The sequence below is a fragment of the Coturnix japonica genome, chromosome 2 (assembly GCF_001577835.2).
Source record: "Coturnix japonica isolate 7356 chromosome 2, Coturnix japonica 2.1, whole genome shotgun sequence".
NCBI classification, from domain to species: domain Eukaryota; kingdom Metazoa; phylum Chordata; class Aves; order Galliformes; family Phasianidae; genus Coturnix; species Coturnix japonica.
This window is the reverse complement of record NC_029517.1, coordinates 77,285,648-77,308,075: the sequence shown is the minus strand read 5'-3', so window position 1 is coordinate 77,308,075 and position 22,428 is coordinate 77,285,648. Positions and strand designations below refer to the sequence as shown.

Below are 22,428 nucleotides of genomic sequence, written 5' to 3'. Positions count from 1 at the left end.
TCAAATACTTTTTTTTCCTTTCCCTTTGCTTCATAAGCTAACTTTGCACTAGGAATGGGGCCAGAGGTTCATAAAGCCTCATTAGAACTTGTCATGGTCTTTTGAGATGGAAGAGTTGGTTATTGGGATTTCTTGTGGAATTAAGTAGAGAAGATGCCAAGGAAATGTACACCTTTTTCCTAATGCAGTAAGCTATTCCTAATATTCCCCAAAAGCTGCTTGACTTTTGACTGCCACCAACTGTTGTGGTGACTTGTTTGTAGGGTTAAACATAGTGGCTCCTTGGTCTCTATCCTCAGTCACAATATCTAATTTGAAATCCTTCATTGTCTTTGCAATTTTATTTTATTTTCTCTTGTGTTAAAGAATTTTGGTGAAAATTAACTAAAACATTGCCCAGTCTCTGGACAAGTTCCAGCAGGACATGTTCTCAATCAGCTTTAAGTTCTCATTCTGGATTAATAACAAATATTTTCCTTTTCCCCTTAAAGATGGAGTCCTGATGCTTACCCCAATGGGATTTATCAGCAATTACTTCTTCCTTGCGAAAGGTCATCCAGCTTCATTTCTCAGTTTTAAACAGATATCAATCCATTAGAAACCCTTTGGTTCGCAGCTCAAGGCTGATATTTTTATTTATCTCTCTGTCTCTCTTTGTTTTTTTTTTTGTTTTTTTTTTTAACATGAGCTTAATCAGTTTATTTCTCAAATCTAAAATCTTGATTACCATCTGAATGAGTTACTGACAGGTTAATCATCTGCTTCCGGCAACTCAGATAAACATGAGGTGCAGCTTCCGTCTCCATGGTCTGTGCTCAGTTTTCCCCAGCACATGATATAAGATAGACATCTTGACATGTCTCTACTTTAATAGCACTTGTACCGATTTACCCACCAAATAAGTGAGATTTACTGGTCTCTTTTTCTATGCATTTGAAGCCTTTTGGAAATGTTTAGCAGCATATTTACTATTTCCATTCTTCTAGAATTAGGACTTAGTTTGAAGACAGCTTACATAAAACAGTAGTAATATCCTGTCTTAAGATCCATTGGTGAATATGTACTGATGTCCGTGGTTTCATACTATTCATTGATTTTTTTCTTACCTATATAACAGTTTAATTTCAGATGTTTCCCTGATAATAAATGCTTCAGCATAGGTTTTTCTTGAGTATTTTGATAATAAATAATATTTTAAATAACTCATTTGATTTTCCTAGTGGAGTCTGTCTTTGCTGAAATCCTACTTTGCTCCAGTTTTCTATAGGTCCCTCTGCAGCTTGCTGATGAAGTTTAAATTGCAGGCTCTTAGTTTCAGCATGGTGCTTCTCACTGACTCTTGTGGCCCATGTGATTGCGGCTAGGTACAAGTGAGCTGCCAGAATGCAATGCTCTTTTCCTGTGTCCCTTGACACTGTGCACATATTTTGAAGGAGATCTGTTTATGTCTAAACTGTCTCTTGGTCTTTTCCAACCTGGGTGATTCTATGATTCTATGATCCACTTTTCTGCCTACCTGAACTTGCTTTGGGAAGAGAGGATTCTTTTACAAGTCCACTATGATGAATTCAGCAATTTTTTTTTGTATCACTTACAAATATTTTACAACTTTTAACTTACTACTTCAATTTATTATTACTATTATCATTAAATGTTAGCATTTACTGTGATGGATTTACTGCACCTTACAAGGATACTGACTTTTATCCTATTTAGGACTCTCTTACTAAGTGTCTCCTAAGTTCTTTTTTGGTCTCCCTGATTATGTATTTCAAGATACAGTCATTTGTAGTACAGAAAATGTAATTTTCTCATGATACCTAAGCCTGACTTTCACAGAGTCAACTTGGGAATGACTGAGGTCTGCTATTAGTATTTCCCCTTGACTTCTTGCATCCCATACTACCACATTGGTCACGTGGCTATCATCACACCATCACAGCATAACAGAATTGTTTGGGTTGGGAGGGACCCTTAAAAATCATTTAGTCCAACTCCTCTGCAATGAACAGGGACACCTACAGCTACACCAGGTTGCTCAGAGCCCCATCCAACCTGACCTAGAGTGTCTCCAGGGATGGGGCACCTATCAGCTCTCTGGGCAATCTGCTTTATATGTAGGCATAACACTTCAAATCATTAATGATTCTGTACTACCTGTTGATGGTATTCATTTATTTATCTATCTCCTTTGATTCAAATTCTTTTTAAATGTATACAGCCTGCCTTTGCCTCTTAAGGTTTTCTCTGATACTTCTATAGACACTGAACTCAGTGCCAAGGTGTATCAGCAATACCTTCTCAGCAAACTCTCATGCAGAAACCTGGATTAGATGATTGAAGATCCCTTCCAAACAGCATTTTTATGACACACAGCAGGTACTGCTCTGAATTTTATGTTCCCTGATTACAGGTTTTGTGGTTTCCTACTGTTAGGATTTTTTATTTATCTATTTTTCAGCAGTTTCCTAATTCAAATATATATATTTAAATGTCTTTTTGTTTTACTGAGTAGTTTTTCATAACTTTATCTTTGGAGTGTTCTAGACAAACAGCCTTCCTTCTTAGGGGTATTTTAGACCAAAGACTGGCTTCTTATTTCAGTGTTGGAAACTCCATCCCATATTGATTTAGACAGAACCCACTCCTTTTTCACCACACTATTTGCTTGAATGTATTTTGGGACTCTGCCTTTGTATGTTTCATGCTTCTGGGACTACCAATATTTCAGAAGTGTTACCATGAAGGTTTTAATTTTAACTTTTAACACTTTAAACTGTTTAATGTTCTCAGACTATTTTAGGTTATATTTCCCTTACATGATCATGTGCTGATAACAGTTACTGTGAATACTCTTGAGATAATGCTTCTGCAATCGCAATGGCCAAAAAAAGCCCACCACAAAAAAGAGATACTTGGAAATTTGCATTAGGCCAGAATTAAAGAACAACGACACAACAGAAATCTGTGGCCAGTTTGAGATTTTCACTTACAGAGATTCATCTTTGGCAAAGTATAAAACACCATCTCACCTCCTGCCACTGTGTGGATTGTAGGACAGCCCACTCAGTAGCAATGTTTGATTCAATCCGGCGTAAGAACTGGATGCTGTCATGAATGAACAGGGTGTAGTGAGACAGGAGAAGAAGGATTTAATATCCAGAGAAATCAGCTTAAGGAAGCCTGATAATTTCATTTCTGTACCTAATCTCATCGTGCAACAAAACTAGATTTTCATTCTTCAGATCCCAAAGTATTTGTTTTTCCAGTATAATGCTGCAATGCAGCTGTATCAGTGAACCACTGATTAATCATCTGGGGCAAATGTTGGGTCAGCTGTGGGAGCACAGGTGAGAGTAATGTAGCTGTGCTACCGGGAGGGGTGGAGCTCGACTCCACCTCCTCTGAGACCTCATTTAAGGGCTGACCCTCACTGAGGCAGCATCTCTTGGAGACTGTTCACTGGTGAAGATTGTCCCAGCTCCTTCAGCTAAAGCGTCATCAGTGGTGAGTTCCCCTTTTCTTATATCTTCTGTACATTTGTTACCATCCTTGTAGTTACCACCTATACAGCAGCATATGAAAAGAAAGATGTAAAAACAACTAAAATCACCATCGCCCTCGTAGTTCATAGGAGCATCTTAAGGAATAATCTCTTTTAATGCTCTTATAACTTTGTTTTAATTTGGTTTTGAAAGTACACGTTAATTAAAATGGTTTTCACTGTTTCCTAGAATAATAAATGACAGTCATATATCCCTTCTGCAATGAATGCTATGGACAACCACAAAGTTCTACTATTAGCATAATTTCTTACTCCACATTTCCAGACTTCTACAGACCATCACAACCAGCTCTAAAGGAAAGGTGTAAGCAATTTTATGGCAAACATAATACAAACCACTGTGTAAGGAGGGTCAGATTCTGTCCCCAGTTAATCAAGAGAAATTTGTCATTGATTTTATCAGGAACAAAACTGTTCTTACGTTTCCAAACTTCAACACAGACTTCATCAATCAAAGGTCCTCCTGACATCAGTGTTTCTTGCTTTAGAGCCTACAGCTGCCAGGAGCTATAACTGTCAGAGGATCACTGAGTGGTCTGAGTTGGAAGGGGCTGTTAAAGGCCGTCTAGTCCCACTCCTCTGCAATGAACAGGGACATCTACAGTAGATTAGGTTGCTCAGAGCCCTGTCCTGCCTGACCTTGAATGTCTCCAGAGATAGGATATCTACCACATCTCTGGACAACCTGTTCCAGTGCCTCACCACCCTAATCTAAATCTCCTCTCTTTAAGTTTATAAGCACTTCTGCTTGTCCTGTCACCACAGACCATGTTAAAGAGTCTGTCTCCTTCTTTCTTCTAACCCCCCTATAGATACTGAAAGGCCTCTATAAAGTCTCCTCTTCTCCAGGATGAACAGCCCCATCTCTTTCAGCCTGTCCTCATAGGGGAGGTGTTTCATTCCTTTGATAATTATTGTGGCCCTCCTCTGGATGCACTCCAACAGGTCCACGTCTCTCCTGTGCTGAGGACTCCACATCTAGACACAGTACTCCAGGTGAGGCCACGCCAGCACAGTGTAGGATGGGCAGGATCACCTCCATTGACCTACAGACTATACTTCTTTTGATGTAACTCAGGATATGGTTGGCTTTCTGGGCTTCAAGGGCACACTGCTGGCTCATGTCCACCTTGCCATCCACCAGTACCCTCAGGACCTTTTCAGCAGTGCTGTGCTCTGTCTCGCAGCTTACACCGATAGTGGAGGTTGCTACAACCCAGGTGCAGTGCCTTCCATTTGGAAGGGCTATATTGAGCAAGGAGAATGCACATCCAGGCACATACTTAGGAAAGAAAGAGATAATGGGATAATGGTAGCAGGACACAGCCCCCTCAGTGCATCACCATGAAACTTCTGGACACCACAGAGAGAGAATGAAAATCTACATAGCATAGAACTGAACTATTCCAGAAAGATACTCTTGTCCCAGACTTACAGATTCCATAGACACAAAAAGAATGCTTCCCAACGTTGGGTTTCCTTCTAATGAAAAATTGCCATTACTGTGCAGAAATTTCAGATGAAAACTGGTGATAGACCAGAAGCAGCTGGTGATAGACACTGCAAAGAGCTTCAGCGGTGCTTGTTCTAGCACGTGCAAAGAGCTGCTATTGAACAGATCCTGCAGAGTAAAACATTATTGCCACCTCCACCTTTGAGCGCTCCGACTTTACTGTGTATATACACGGTATGTGTGGGTGGTTGCTCATTTTTTGAAAACATTTCCCCAGAGCTGTTTATTGTGTGTCTCATCCCTCCTGTGACCAGAAACAGAGAAATCTGCATCTTGTATGATCCCTATTTGGAACATGCCATCCAGCTGAAATCTTGCTAAAAGCAACTTTGCAGCCATCAAACACCAAGACTCCATCACCTTGTCAGCCTCACTAGACTTAAGTCCTGCCAGGACAACACCAAAAACAAAGGGGAAGAAGAACAAATTAACAGTCCTCTGCAGCTCCCGTCACTTCCTAGCCCTGAATTAATCTGCTGCATCTCTATCTCTGCTAGCTTGTCGTGGCCACAGCAGAGCCCAGCTCTCCTGGCAGACTCCTGCTGCTGCAGCACCCTTTGGCAGCTCTGTGCATTCAGACTGCAAATGCCTTTGTAGAAAAGCTGCAGACAGAACACAGAATGGCCCCTAAGACCTGCTCCATTGCAAAAGGTTCATTTAAGGCTCATTTTGAGTTATTTTAGAGCTTCTCACACACCTCGTTTTCCTGTGCATTTGATATCTCAAGACACATCAGATGTCCTCTTTTCAGCATAATTTAGTGTTTGATTATAGTGAAAGAAAGCGTGCATTGTCTTGAAGAACAGAAAAAGCATCTCCAAGGGATTTCTCTAATGCTGAGAGAAAATAAATCTTTCACAGTGCGGCAGAGAAAAAAGTCAGTCCCCAAAGTATACAACTGACAAGAAATTCTCTAGATTTGGTGCTTTCTTTCATAGTATTTTTACTTCAGTTGTTCCAAGAGTACCACAATACACTCAGATCTACTGTTTGGCAAAGGTCTACTTGAGGGAGGAGTTCTGGAGGGGAAGACACAATGACAGTCTCTCCAGTAAATATGGGTAAAAGCTGCGTGGATCTGAAGTCAAAGCATACAACAGATCATGAGAGGGGAAAAAGATTTTTCTCTCATAATGCTCCTTAAAGGAGCAAAAAAATTAGGCAAAATTTTTTTTCTAGCATGTATTTTTTTAAATCGCTATCAAATGACACAGGAAAGGACTGTTCCAACCAACTGGCCCAGAGTGCACTGGTGTTTTCTGAGGTAACAGAGGTACAAAACTGGAATGCTAAACCACAACAGTTCAGAAACGGGAAGCTCAACATGAGTGTTGACAGCATCTATCAACCAAAACTCGAGAGCTGCCGTGAAAGTAATGCCTCCTATTTTATGACACAGGCCTGCAACATCAAAGGTGGATGTTAGTGGTATGAGAGCAAAGACTGAACCTTCCCACCCATATTCCATTACACGTGTTGCTGTATGACAGATGGCAGCAGAGGGACAGTCTGACCAAATGGCATCTGACTTGGAAGTGCTTATGAAGCAAAGGTGTGCCATTGAGTTCCTCCATGCAGAAAAAATGGCACCCACTGATATTCATTGATACTTGCTGAATATTTATGGAGACCAAACAGTGGATGTGAGCACAGTGAGGCAGTGGGTGGTGCATTTCACCAGTGGTGACAGCAGGTCCCTTCCACTGGTGCAAATTTGTACAAGCACAGCATGCAGGCTCCTGTTCATTGTTGGTAGAAACACATAGCTAATGGTGGTGACTATGTTGAAAAACAGTGTTTTGTAGCTGAGAATTTGCTCTTTGTATCTGTTATAGTTTCCATGGAAATAAATTGGAAGCATTACTTTCAGAGCAATATGCATAGAAAAAGGTGCAGCAGCATAGTCTCCTACTAAAATTACTAGTTGCCAAACACAACAGACAAGATGCATTTCTTGTTTTTAGCATCAGAGTAATCCTTGACACATCTGCATTCAAGCCAGTGGCAGGAACTGTCCATGAAAACCTGTATTTCAAATAGGAACAGGATGTGGATCTAAAAATGCACAAGCAGCTCTGTAACACAAGATCGTTCATTCATTCTTGTGTCTTGGCAGTTTGAGCCACTGCAGTGGCTGAGCAGTACAGAATAACCAGTCCAATGTTTGTCCTTTCACACTGTGGCCAAAAAGAACAGAACATGACTTCCCTTTTGCATATTGACAAGAGTTGTGCGTAGGGTTAAAGTCTGAAAGGTCTACCTGAGGCATATAATTAGCAGTTACCCAAAGGTCATATATACCTTCATATAGAGCATTCAGAGGTGGCAGCTACCAAACCAGCAGTTTCTGATGTGATACCAGTGATGTTGCTGCAAAATAGCTGCAGAAACATGTCCTGATGCTTCACTACAGCCAAGCATTATCCACGTGCTTCAATTCTGCAGTGAAACCCTGCTGCTACTAAATCTGATGAGAAAACTTGTGTAAGATGCTTAGATCCCCAGCACACCCAAGGGCTAAGCATGTCAGAGAGCTGACAGCTTATTCTGTTCCACCACCGGATACCCCCTGCCTGAGGATTCCCAGAGGTCAGCACCTGTCAGGTGAACTTGGGACATTGCAGGGCTCCTTAAAGCATTAACTCACCCACTGCCACTTGTGACAAGGAACAGCAGATTCTTGCTCACTCACCATGCACAGCTGATTTCAGTACATCACTGCTCAGGTGAAAGGGCTGCTTCGAGCCCGCTGAGACACAAGTACTACCTGCAAATGCAGCTGTAGGAGATGCAGAAGCCCACCATGAACCTTTCAGCTTCAGAGATCCCAGAAAGATCTGCAGAGGTGTTCCCCGTCCTTTCAGACATGTCTATCAGCCATAAAAAAGAGCACCCAATAAACCCCCCAAACAGAAAAATTATCATGAGAACACCTGCCCTAAACTCAGCCCACAAATCAACATCTTAGACAAGCTCTGGTGAGACTGGCTAAGTATCATGCTTTTCAGAAGGGTTATGCAACCTCAAGGCTACTTTTTAGGCCGAACTCTTCTCCAGAAGAAAAGCTTTTGGGTCACTGACTATTTTAGACTCCAACCCCAGACTTTCTGTGATGCAAAGGCTTCTTAGGAAGAAAAGTGAATCAAAGCCAGGACCGTGAGCCTCTTGTTGAATCTTAATAAGCAGATTCAGAATTCAAGAACATGAAAAGGGTAGTCCCTGGAGCCCAAATGAAAGAAGCTTTGGATTTAGAGGAGATTTTGATTAGGTTTTTATAAAGTGATCTAAAATTACTTGCATAATGCGAAGAATCTGCCAGGGTATAAATACAATATGATTGCTAGTGATGGCAAACGAGCAAACTGAGTCACTGAACACATAAATGCCTTAGGGAATTTAAGGCCAAGCTGAAGCAAACAACATACTTGCTTTAAATTGTCATGCAACTGAGCCACAGAACACCATGTGGCATAACGGTGTAAGAGCAATTCAACTTTGCTCCTGTAAGCTGACAGCTTATGGCATGGCACAGTTTTTAGGGTATGACATAGAAAAGCTGCTTAGAGTTACTGACAAAAAGATTTTAAAAGTTTTTAAACTTCTCTACTGGCATGCAAGAGCTCAAAATCCATGATGAAACAACCCTTGAGCTTACTGGAGCATTTCATTTGCAGGGAATCAAAGCAACTTTTCTAATCAGTGCAACAAAGAAGGGATAAGAGAATAATATACCGGAGAATGTGTACTAGCCATTGAAAACGAACCACTACTGACCCAGGCAGTAATTCTTATGGGTGGTTTGATGTATGAAGATGATGCTCTGCACCACAATGTTCATAATGTTCTATTACTTAGAATCATAGGATTGCTCACGTTAGAAATGACCTTAAAGATCATCGAGTCCAACTCCAACCTAGTCGTACTACCCCAACTCTAACAACCCTCTGCTAAATCATGTCCCTGAGCACCACATCCAAATGGTTTTTAAGCACATCCAGGGATGGTGACTCAACCACCTCCCTGGGGAGCCTATTCCAGTACTTAACTACCCCTTCTGTAAAGAAGTTTCTCCTGATATTGAACCTAAGCTTCCCCTGGTGCAACTTGCCATTTCCCCTCGTCCTGTCACCTGTTACCAGTAAGTAGAGACCAGCCCTTCTCTCACTGCAATCACCTTTCACATATTGGAAGAGAGAAATAAGGTCTCCCCTCAGCCGCCTCTTCCCCAGACTAAACAGTTCCTTCAGTTGCTCCTTGTAGGGCATATTCTTCAAGCCCTTCACAAGCCTTGTTGCCCTTCTTTGGGCAACAATTTCATCTACTGCATGTTCATAAATAGTCTGCACCATTTTTCCTCCACTAAGTCCAAAGATCATTGAGTCCAACCCCAACCTAACCATAGTACCCCAACTCTAACAAGCCTCTGCTAAATCATGTCCCTGAGCACCACGTCCAACAGAAGTGCAACACAACTACACTTATAAGTGTTAATGTCTACTAGTGACCCTTAAAATTCTCTGTTTGGGTTCAATATGACAAAAACCTAGCTGCAAAAACAACTGCACTGTGAAGACTGAGAAAGTAACCATTTTCTAACAAACTATGAATGCGTAGCCACACAAGCAATGTATGATCCAGAAGTACAGAATTAAAACTTAACAAGTTTGTTAATTCAATACCTAATTCAAAACACAAGCACCTTCAGGTCCTGAAGCAATTCTGTCTAAAGAAGTCAGATTCCTCATGGATCTCAAGTCAAACAGTACACTAATAAGAATTCACATTAATTAATTTTTCTTTACACAGTGGTGACTCCAATCTATGAAACACTTAAACTGATATCAAGCACAAAATCTTCAGACTGTTTTCCTCTCTTTTTATTTTCCTTTTCAGTTCCATAGTTAAGTAAAGAACAAAAGCTGGGCACAGGAACAGTGAAACACGGATTATGTAACAAAGAGTTACTAAGCAAAGATTTGCACATTTTCTGTTTGCAGAAAGCACTGGGTAATCAGGATAACTTACAGAAACCACTTTTCAGTCACATTCAGAATTATTTACAGAAATGATGACTAACAGAAACTACAGTGGCTCCTAACAGACTTGGTGTCACAAACTGATATGGACAACTAGGGGACTGCTATTTCTTCATCTCCAAGATTGCGCTCCCTGGTCCTCTGTGTTTGGCACTGCATATGTTGCAGAACTGGACAGAAGATACCTGGAAATTAATAAGAAAACAAGCGTCTAAGACAAATATATTCAAGTTAGAACATGAGAAGATAAATGAAAATTGCTAATGCTCATTCCAGTGTTACTATTCACATTCAGGCTGTTGCCTATAGACAAAGCCATGGATAGGTTTAGGAATGTGATGTTGCTGAACAGAATAATACAGGTTGTTCTGGAGTCAAAGGGCAGAATTAAGAAAATTCAAACAGGTCGTATCCCCCCTATTATTCAGAGTTGCTTCGTATACTGAAAATTTAGACTGAAAAAGGTAATAAAATACTTCTCAAACAGCAATTTCTTTCAAAACTGGATATATTTTGCTTGCAGCAGTCTGAAATATCCTTTCCCAAGTCATATACTATTACAAAGTACTATAAAAAATAATAACTTAATCACAAATTAATCCCTGATAGGACCACTCCCTTCCCCAAAGATGAGATAAAGAAATTATTTGTCTGTTTGTCTTTTGGCAGAAGTGGCAGAGATTAAGTTAGTTCCTTACTGTATTAGATACTGGGAGACATTCCTTGTGAAACATGTGTCTGCAGTGGAACACTACCACATTGAAGGACTTGGATGCATCTGGGAAAGAGAAAGGTAAATCCATTACAAAAGAATAATGGAACAAAGGATTCGGTGGCCACAGTAGTAGCCCTGTTTAATTATACACAAAGAAACATTAAGTCATGCCCTTATCATATTAAGTTTATAAGTTATTCCATCTTATTTATAGAAATCACACAGAATGAAGCTATCAAATAATGTGTCCTGGTGGTGAAGTAACAAGATAATTTTATCTTGAGCCCTAAATGATTTTCAGCTGAAATTTTTAGATCAGTATGTGCCACATGCTAAATCTAGGGAGGGCAGAGAATAACCTACCTCCAAATAATTCAGGCATTTTGAAGAAACATTAACAAAAACCACTCTTGCATTAGTGAAGGGGAAACCAAAATACTGAGACTAGAGTCTACACTCCTAGGACATAAGCTTTAAATGTGGCAATAAGCTGCATAAGTGCTTCTTGACTCATGAATATTTAGCCCAATTAGAAACTTCCATACAGTATTCACATAATCAAAGTACAATCACCTCACTCATCAGCATATACCCATCTCTCAGGGCATAGCATGTCCAGCTCTGCCAGGCTTTCTAGTGCCAAGTGTCTGTCCTGGTCTGTATGTTGGTGCATTCAATCACAGTACAGCTGTGTTTACTATTTTTTTCCTTTTTCTTTTTAAAGCAAAAGATGGTAGAAACAAGATTAAACAACTGGAAAATATTTTATTTGGCTATGCACAACTGGCAAAAAAAAACAGTTGTAACCAGATACTTTGCCTTACATGTTCTTGTTTGAGGATGCCACAACAGATACTCTCCTGGTCAAACTACTATTTCTCAAGATGCCTAGCATCTATATTGGTATTTCTTATCCTTAGCAGAATGTACATCTTCAAAAATGATATATTGAATTTCTAGTTTCAAGACTAACTTCAGAAATGTTCTTAAAGTGTTGTAAAAAGCATATCACATAGAAGCTTATAGCCTGAAAGTTCAGTCTAAATCGCAATACAAATTTAAACAAAATTTGATGGGATCTGCTTTGATTCATGATTCTGACAATCTTTGAGGATATGCATGTTGACTAATTAAAGTTGCTTTCCATTCCACATACCTCAATACAGGAAATAAAATAATCAAACATGAGTAAAGAAGAAGAAAGTAAGTCTGGGTTTACTACAATCAAAAGGTTCAGATTAGACTCCATTCCCAAATAAGAGTTCATAAGCAAGCTTTGCACAAGAGACTACAATTTATACAGCAATTATCAAGGGAGAGTATTACACGTTTCTATGAATAGCAGCAAACAGTGGATCCTCTAAAAATAAAAAATAGCCTCTTTTTCTTCCAGAAAAGCATCCTACCTGAGGGAAGTATTGGAGACAGGCATGATTCACAGATATTTTCCTCTGGAAAAAAAAAAAAGAGAGAGAAAAAAAAAAACTGAAGTAAAAACTAAAACAGGCATTTACACATTGCAATTACAGAAATGGATCCTACAGTATTTACTTGAGATACTCACCACAGACCATGGGAAATTAGAGAGAAACTCTAAAGCAGCATTTCTGTTAACAGCAGGAAAAATGTACAGATTCTCTGACTTTGGTGCAGGAAGAACTGCAGGAGCTAGACCAATATCAGAGCAGTAGACACATAAGGCAAACTCAAATAAAAAAGGAAGCATAAGATGGGTTCCTGACTTCTCTGCTGTATTTTTCCAGCAGAAGCTCTGATCTTCTGTCTTTCTATCAGCTCCTGGTATTAACCTGTGCAAATCACAGAACTCCTCATGCACGTCAGTAGAGCCTCACAAAATATTTTCAACCATTTTTAAAAACTATCTTGTTGCAGAATACTTGACTATCTGTTTTGGCACCAAAAAGCATTTTCCATCTTTACAGACAAATTGCAGGATGCAATATGTAATATATTGAGCAAACACAAAGCTACATGATGAATCTTGTCTCTACAAATAAGATCTACAGTCTACAAAAGAAAAAGTAATACTCAGGTTTTCCAGCAGCTTTCTAAATGGACTGTGACATGGCTTAGGTTTATAACCACAGAAAAGACTTCGAGTCACCACATTTCCCCTGTACCCACCATCTACCAGAACACCCTTCATTTGAGTTCGATGCATTTTCTTTAGCAAAGAAAGAGAGTCAGCAACAAGAATCTTCTTGCAGCCTTCCCGCAGCAAGATCTGTTATGCAAAGAACACAAAGTACAGAAAATGTTAAACAGGTAACACTTTCCTTGATTTTTTGGTTTGTTCTCACTCCTGCTACCTGAAATGTAAAGCAGAACAACATGCATTGGATGGGAAAAATGATAGGAGTTTACACATGATTGATGAAAGACAGGCTGGGCATAATAGGAGAAAACATTCCCACACAGTCAAACATTTTACTATTGCTGAAGAGTACGGGAACTTCCCCAGGTTCAGAACTGATTTTTTTCTTGTTCCTCCAGTGAAGAAGATGCTCTTGTACAGGAGCTCCAGTTAAATACCGTTCGCTTCCAGAAAAAAATTAAAAAAAGATTTTATTCCAACTGAATCCTAACTTTCAGCAGAAAAAAAACCATCTTGTAGTTTTCAGAATTTAAAAGGACTGTTGGACAAAATAAAGGCAATATAGCTGGTGGTTGCTCTTATCTATGTAAATACAAGATCAGTTTGTAAAGTCACACTGACAACAACTTTTCAGTTACAAAGAGCTATGTTTTGATTCTGTGTTTTTGGAAGCACTTTTAAATGCAAGCAGTAGAGCTGGAAATCACTAAGCTTTTCTCAGGATATCAATACGACTTAGGCCAATTTGGTTAGCTGGCCATAGTTTGAATGATAATTAGTTACACTGAAAATGCTGACTGGAGAAAGGTGATTTATTTGCTGTTAAATAGAAAATGCGCTAGAAACATGCCACATCAATAAACTACAGGTTCCTTTTTAAGACAGCCTATATTCAAGAGTTTACAAAGCCAAACTAAGCAGCTTGTGGTCTATTTCATCTATAAATTTATGGCACTGAAGAATTAGATTTTGGGAGTTAGAAATAAAAAAAATAAGTTAGACCACACTTGATAAACACTGTTAAAATGCAAACAATTCTAACTTTATCTTTACTGTCCACGTAATCATAACTTTGTTGATGAACGTTACTATACATAAACACTAAAATTGCTATTACAGCTCTGTTATGGTATTAATCTATTAACTTCAATAATGACTAGCAGAAAATTATCAAAATGTTTCTCAGGAAGGGAAGAAAAACAAAAAAAGGCAATAACCACTTGCAGTTTTAACCCAATTCAGAAAAGCACTTACATGAGAGCTCACATCTTATACCGTTTAGGAAGATTCTGAAGTCTGTATTCAATGCAAAATTGCATTTCCAGAAATGGGAAAATAAGATCAACCTAAAAATGGATATTCTTATAAGAGTAATAAAGAAGCTGAATAGATTCCTAACTGTAAAGTATGGCTGTAAAACCATGCAGAAATAAATCAGTAATACTTATTTGAATGGACTGCCTAAGAGATAATTTTCACATTATCTGCATTTTCTTTCTACCCTATAGAATACCTAATACCTCTTTTAGTGTCATGTTTGTTTGGTGTTGGAGGCAAATGTACTAATCCCTTCACAAAGCTGTAGACTATTCACTTTAAACCTGTGGTGAACTTAGGGTAGCACGTACAATGATTGTAGCGTTCATCTAATGGATGGTAATTAGTCAAAATGAAGCAATCAACCTACCATGTCTCAGCTTTGATGAAAACCGATATTATTCAGGGAAGATGTCAGATAAGAGAAAAATTAAAACAAATTTTATTACTTTAATAGACTTATTTGCTGGATTCACTAACACACACTGCAAACTACATATGGCATGCTTTGGCAGTCATTCTGTTTAATTCACTTGATTTTGTTGGGATGTAAAGTATTTTTTTCGAAGAGAAGAAGTCTAAGAAGACCTTCTTTTCACTTCTGGGCATATGTAAAATCACACCTGAAGAAAAGTTTACTACAAAGGAAATTCAGGAATATAGTAAAAAAAAATCTATACCTGTGTAAGTACTATCTTGCACAAAACAATCTTACCAAGGCTTGCAAATGAGGTCACAATCAAATAATATAAAGGCCCAGGTGTAATACCTTTTGAGGAGCTGACGTTATAAAAAGATCAGCGTGGTTTTCTTATTTGGCAGTGACTTGCAAGCAAAGCAATGGGTTGTAAGTTCATGTATGCTCAGCCTTTGTGGATATCAAAACAAGATTTACTTTTTTATCTTTGAAAATGGGAATAGCAAAACTTATGCACATACAGAGCTGGTGATCTGGTGATGGTGCCCCGGTGAGCTGGTGATGTGTGCCCCGGTGGCGCAGTGGTTAAAGACGCCGCCTTGCAACACTGGGGCCCGTAGTTCGAATCCCCCCTATGGCGCAAGTGGTAGAAGTGCCGCTCTGCTACACAGAGGCTCGAATCCCGGGAGCTGGACTCGATGATCTGTAAGGTCCCTTCCAACCAGCACGAAACTATGAAACTATGAAACTATGATCTGAAAAGATGAAATCACAAAGTCCAAGCCAAAGAAATCTGGATTGCTGTACGAGTTTGAAGTGTCTGGTACATTATGTGATACAAACCAGGAAGTTTTTAGCAAAACAAAAGTTGTCCCAGGCCAGAATAGAGAACATGGATTTCAAACCACAAAGCTACACAATGTGAAGAAAAGACATGGCCAGGCGTCATTCAAACAGACTGGAGAATAGCTTTTAAGAGGTTAATGATGAAGCTAAGACAGAACTGCCCTCAACTAGGAATGGCCTCTTAAAACATCTACTAGTCCTAGCTGAATCCTGAAGTGTGTGCTGAGTACAGAAACAGTTCTGCTAACAAAACTGACCACGCCAAATTAAAGCTAAATTAGGTGAGTGTGTGCACAAGAGCCATGATCACATCTCAGAATTTCAGTGCAGAGACACCATCTGTTTATAATGGTGCAATTAACATTCCCTGTAAGACTTTAGGAGCAACCTTATTTTAAGCTATAGCTCATAATTCTCAAAGAAAAAAAAAAACAAAAAAACCAAACCCACAAAAAAAGTCCCTTAAGTAGTCCCCTTTATTTCTTTTTATTTTCTTTTCTTATGTTGTCGTGCTATAGTACCAGCAAGCCAAACACAAGTTACATTACATTTCCTAATTTATATTACTCCTCAGAGATATAAATTGTAGCCCTTTTGCTATCCAAATCTACTTCAAAATGAATTAACTTAAAATCCATGAAGCATTTCAATGATAAGCACAAAAAAAATTCAGATACCTGTCTAGAAACAAAGTACATCCTTTTAATACCAAAATAATTTTGTTAAAAGCTACCTGAGGACAAGATGATACTTATGTCCACAAAATGTGACCAAATGATTTTGTCAGCTTTTTCAGAATCCACCAACACACACCGCATATATGTGAACAGCACTTTATCACTCTCTGTGCAGACGTACAAAATGTTCCATTTTGATTTCAACAGAATGCAAGAACAGAGGGATCAGCAGTTCAAGCAGCAGGGAACTGACAGCAACAAGATCAACATGCAACTGTTAAAAAGATGCACGCTATTTCCACTAGCATTATTTTGGAAAGACAGTAACATCTAATGAAGTCAATTAAAAACTTGCAAGAAATGCTACAACGAAATGCAAATACAATGCAAACATGTACCAGTCTGTCAGGAGTAGTGCCTTGCACAAAATAGAGGTATGCAGGAACAAGACACCTATTCTCTTTGAAATCCTGAAAGTCATGATCTAAAAGAAATATGTAAATCATCCAAGTCTTTCAAAAATTCTACTTACTCACCAGACTTATGACAGTATGGGAGAGATTCAGAAGAGGCAGATGCTACTTAGAGAAAAGAGTATTCATCTGGACAAATTTCTACCCTTTCTGCCAAGTTTTTATCCCAAGTCACTGTGATAATGATGTCCTAACAAGACGAGCGAGCCTACGTGACAGGCATTTCTTGTGCTACTCACTGAAATGGTCTTTGATGTCTTTCTGAAAATCTTCACCAGAAGAACACAACATTTACCTGCAAGTTGTAGTCCTGAAGAATTTTCACTAGCGAGTCTCTCAAATTAGGAATCTCCATGCCTTCCTTAATACGATGAATCAAAAGAATGGGGTCAACATGAGTTCCAATATTGTTCAACAAGCCAGTAATAAAAGCTGTGAAAAACAAGAAACAAGTCAATTAAGAAAAAAACAAAATCATCCATGTTATTAAAGAATGCTTCAGTGGCAGACAGGCTTTGGCTGTTTCCATGACAGCTCTTAAAAGAGAGAACTAAACCACTTTACATAGCCTTCATATCTTTCTTACAAAGTTACATATGTTTGAAAATAGGCCTTTAGGGAAGATAAAGATACACTCTGCCTATTCACAGAACTCCAGGGGTATCTGGAAAATGGATACCAGAGTAGCAGACCAAGTCATAGAATATGGCCTGGGTTGAAAAGCACCACAAAGATCATCTAGTTTCAACCCCTCTGCTATATGCGGGGTTGCCAACTGCTAGACCAGACTGCCCAGAGCCACATCCAGCCTGGCCTTGAATGCCTCCAGGGATGGGGCATCCACAATCTCCTTGGGCAACCTGCTCCAGTGCATCATCACCTGTGTGAAAAACTTCGTAACAATATCTAACCCAAACCTCCCCTGTCTCAGTTTAAAACCACTCCCCTTTGTCCTATCACTAACCACCCTTGTAAACAGCTATTCCCCCTCCTGTTTATATGCTCTCTTCAATTACTGGAAGGTCATCAAAACCTCAAGAACATAACACATTTCAATTCAATAGAAAGATACTTGTTCAAACAGAAGTAGAAAATTCACTTCCTTATTTGAATATCCTATTCTAAATGGTAGGATTAAGAAGCGCATTTGCAAGCACTTAACTTCAAGGAAACATGTTTCTCAACAGTGACAAGATGGACACAAATGTCCAACTTCCTGAAATGTATGTAATTGGCTAAATGAAACAGAAGGATGAACTTCAAATAAGACTGAGAGCTGACCTCACAGTTCAATAACATGCTTTAACTTGGTCATCATTGAAGTTACCAGGAAGTTATCAGGAAGTTGGACTCGATGATCTTTGAAGGTCCCTTCCAACTGAACTATTCTGAATGCTTTTTTTCAGTGCCCAAAAATAAGGAACACCACCAGAGTCACTCTGCATAATGGCAGATGGAATGGAGATAACTGTATATGCTTTGAGATCCTTTTCCTCTAAAGTTGTCAATAACTGTAGCACTGCTTTTAGCTGTGAATAACATTTAGATATGGATTTCTGTTGGTAAGGTAACTTGATAACATCATAATTCCAAATTAATAACAGATTTTGGTTGCTGCTGCTTGTCAGAATTAGTGGATAAGTGATGAAAATACATTTATTCTGGCATTAATTCTATGAGACATTCAATCCCTTGGAAAAAGAGATCTCTGCAGAGATTTTAGAGTCTTGATTTAAAGCACCAGAAGAGATTGCAAAACTAACAGAATTTGTAGTTAAAATAATTCTGTATTTTTCCAATCATATGAAGTCCTCTGAGTTTGCTTCCAGAAAAAACAGATGCTGTTAAGGAGATTCTGACAGCTTTTGAGTCTGTCTGAACTTTAAACTTGAGCAGATGTTCATATCATGGATGAAAAGCAAAAATGGTCTTATTATTATAGATCTTGCATTGATGACATAGAAAAAAAATTGAAGGTCAGACAGGTGAAGACTTGCCATTTTCAAAACCTGCAGGGGAAGCAGCTGCAACAAACATCAGGGTTTACTTTGGGGGTACCTAAAAATAAAGCTTCACACACTTCCAAATTAAAATTACTGTTCTGTCCTTACTTTGTCATTAAGGACATAACTGCACAGAGCTTTCTCAAGCGTTAAATCTCTATGTACTCCTCCTGTAGCATGCCCACATGTTGCCTTGCGTGAATCTTCTGTGCTCTGCAGGAGGAGATATGGCATGTTCTACAAACCAGAATATCTCCCTGGTGATCCAAAAATGCCTTTGCTCCGCACGCATGTGGATAATTCAATCCTTTACCTTCAACAGCATTCCACAAAAAATACACATGAAAGGCTAAGAAACTATCCTGCTTACGTGGTTTGTCAATAGAATATAAAATGAGGTCTTCCCAAAGTTCTCCATCATCTTGTTCCTTGGCAAATTCAATAGCTTTATCTACATCTTGCAATTCTTCCATTATCATCTTCAACGCACTGCGGCTGTTACCCATTCTGCCTGGAAGGATAAAATAAGTAAAGAGTTTATAAAACCTAAAGCACTGAGTACTGATAAGCATTTAAGAAGCTCTTGTTACTTTTTCCTTATGAATTTTCTAAGTGATGAGTTCCCCCATATGAAAGATCTAATCTAATCAACCTGATGAAAGGAAAGCTTATTCCAGAGCTATCAGTATCACCTGAACATGTGCTCATAGTTCTCTGCTGAACCGGAACCCAGACTCATACTTACAGATGTGGTGGGTCATACTGAAGCAACATCTGACACAAGTTGAAGTGCGTTCATGTGCGTGTATGTTTGCATGCATATAAACTTTAAGATGATTTATCCCTTGTTAAGAACCTGTACGAACATACTTAACTTGCTCTATGTACAGTGCAGCTTACACCCATGGAAAATAAGAGGAGGAAGGAGGAAGCAGTAGCTCTGAACTGTTCTTTAAGTAAATCCATGAGTAAATTCTACTCTGCTCTCAAATGGTCAACAAAATGTCCTTATTAAAAAAAAAAAAAAAAAATCAATTATGTCATAGAACCATAGAATCAACAGGGTTGGAAAAGACCCAGAGGATCACCCAGTCCAACCATCCACCTATCACCAACAGTCCAAATGTTCCTTGAACATCTCCTGGGTTGGTTATTCCACCACCTCCCTGGGCATCCTATTCCAGTGCCTAATATCAGCAATAAACATTTTCCATTCTGATTACAATTAATACATGAACACACATAAAAATCTTGGAGTCATACAACAGCACCCATTCACATGTGGGGAAGTTAATTTATGTTTGAATCAGTTAATTTTTTTCTTTTTAATAAGACAGAAACAGCATTAGCCAACCTTCCACATAAGCAAAATGTACTACTAAGCTCCTGAGATGCGCTCAGAGTAAAACTTCTGTTTTATTTCTCCCCTGTTTTCAGAGAGAATTACTTTTCTCTTGGAGGTACTCTCAAAAACAAACAATTTCCTCCATCCAAAATCTCTCCCTTTAACTTCTCAAAACAAAAACTTCAAAAAGCACCAGAAAAACACAAACCAAAAGGACAATATGATACTATATCAAGGCAAGACATCATATGAATAATTGATTCCTTTATTTTCCAAATCATGTTATTTGGTTTTACTGACTGCATACCAACTTTGTCTTTGGGAAGTGTATTAACAGACAGAAGACAATATATCATATATTTCTGCAGCGTAAAGTTCATGACAAGATTAAAAGCATGTTATAATTTATCACAGTGAGAGTTACTTACTTAGAAGATAAACTGTCTCTTCTACAAAGTTTCTCTGTTGGCAGATCTCTAGAGCCTTGAATTAAGACAAGAGAAAAAAGAAAGAGAATACAGGGAACCATGTAACAAGATATTTTATTGATCAGAAATGCTACGAGAAACTAAAGGATGCTCTTCCATGAAGTTGCATTACTCATTTTGACAGGAATACAGCTTCCTTAACATACACTGTCAGGTCCTCTGGCATTAATTAAAAGGAGAAATTCCATGGCATTTTTTGCTTTTTTCTCTAAGGTTAAATAATTTCAGTATCTGGGATGTTTGTCAACTATAAACAGATTCTTTAACTGCTCATGATATTAGCTCTCAGCAGTTAAAGAACCTGTGCGCTGTTGAAAAACACCCCAGTTACTAGAATTACCAAACTGATAACTAATAAGTTCTTAACAGTGCTAAACTGACAGGATTGGGTTATGTCATAAATGATGCCATGTCTGTTTACAACCTAGAAGCAGGAAGCAAACTCAACACTTATGGAATATTTTCATATTTTCATATTTGGAAATCAAAACTGTATCTTCATAAGATATAGCTACAACTGAAGATATAGGTAGGAATTAATTCTTCCTTCTATTCTCAGATTGTTTCAGATAGGTTACTATGAAGTCTAAAGATAAACACAATGAATTCCAGAGGCAGGGTAGTGATTTCGCAACCAGATACTTAGGGTGCCTGATGGTATAAATAATTAGTAATGAATATAAAAACAGAGCTGATGGCCTTTTTTCTCTCCATTTTGAAGTTAAAGTACAAACTACCACGTATTCAGTATTTCTGTAAGTTGCACATTTAGTGACTGCCATGCTCCCTCTAGAGGAAAAGAGGGAACAATCATATTTTTTTTTGTTTTATATAAGCTTTGCTAAACTGCACTTGAAAACTTAAACTGCTTACTTTTAGAGAAACAGAATGACTTCTTGCATTGTTTATCATTTATTTATGGCAATGGTAAGTATGAGCTTGTTCAAATTGATTTTTTTCTTTCAATTTTCACACAGCACTGGAATCAACTTAACAGAAACTGAAGACTTGGGAAATTATGATTCTTCTTTGCTCCTTGGAGCAAATATATGTATGTAGAAAAAATCATTATTATGTGGCATTCATGGTAAAAATTAAAAAGGCTGCTCTGAAAGTAATGCTCTCTATATTTTTATGTTGACCCATGACAACAGAGGCAGAGAATGGTGGTGGTACAGCAGTAGGGGTTGAAATTTCCCGCCAATATTCCATTATATTTTGTGGTTGTGCAACAGATGGCAGTAGAGGGGCAGTCTGACCAAACGGTGCCTGACATGGAAGTGCATATGAAGCAGAGAGGTGGAATGGGTCTCTCACATGTTCTTGTTCAGAGCTTAAAGTAGTGCCAACAGTGTGGTTGCACCATTTACGCACAACGTTTTTCTGCACAAGCAATCACTGAATATAGGGAGCTGGATCTGAAATAACTACAGTCATTTTGCATCAAAATTAAAAAAATATGCACGTAAGGTTTGACACATAAAACCCTGATAATGCAAATAATACATACGGCAAAATACAAGATTTTGAGAGATAATAAATAAAAATTAATAGATTTTAGGGAATCACAGTCAAAAAAGTAAACATTGTTGATTAAAGTCTCTGTATGGCAGCCCTATCAAGCTTACTTGCCTAAAAACACTACTGAAATAGTGTAGTTTTTGGAACAATTGGGACAATTTTAACAAAGACCAAGGCTGCAGTCCTAACATGGTTTTATTTTCCTGTGTTGCACCAAAAAGTTGACTGACAATTGAAAAAATCAAGCAAAATAAAAGACGTGCTATGAATGGTTCTGTTTAGAGTGTCAACCACATAAACTACAGTATTTGATATTACATTTAAACTATTCTACAAGTGTCATCACTACATCTGCATACGGAGAGGCAAATTTACTTCATAAAATTCTGGCTCTG

The 22,428-nt window shown here is 38.5% G+C and overlaps 1 protein-coding gene across 4 annotated transcripts in view; it reads right to left on the bottom strand.

Moving 5' to 3' along the window:
• Positions 1–9,933: 9,933 nt before the first annotated feature.
• Positions 9,934–22,428, bottom strand: part of VPS41 (VPS41 subunit of HOPS complex) — a 98,190-nt gene continuing 85,695 nt past the window's right edge. For 3 of the 4 annotated variants that reach the window (XM_015854993.1, XM_015854994.1, XM_015854995.2), the window contains 7 exons: positions 20,453–20,507; positions 19,050–19,190; positions 16,972–17,108; positions 12,975–13,074; positions 12,236–12,280; positions 10,813–10,892; positions 9,940–10,299 (listed from right to left, as the gene is read on the bottom strand). In XM_015854993.1, coding sequence (XP_015710479.1) covers positions 10,219–10,299; positions 10,813–10,892; positions 12,236–12,280; positions 12,975–13,074; positions 16,972–17,108; positions 19,050–19,190; positions 20,453–20,507 — 639 coding nt within the window. In that variant the 3' untranslated portion in view covers positions 9,940–10,218. Of the gene's footprint in view, positions 10,300–10,812; positions 10,893–12,235; positions 12,281–12,974; positions 13,075–16,971; positions 17,109–19,049; positions 19,191–20,452; positions 20,508–22,428 lie in introns of all 4 variants that reach the window. The other variant, XM_015854992.2, reaches the window with a different exon arrangement.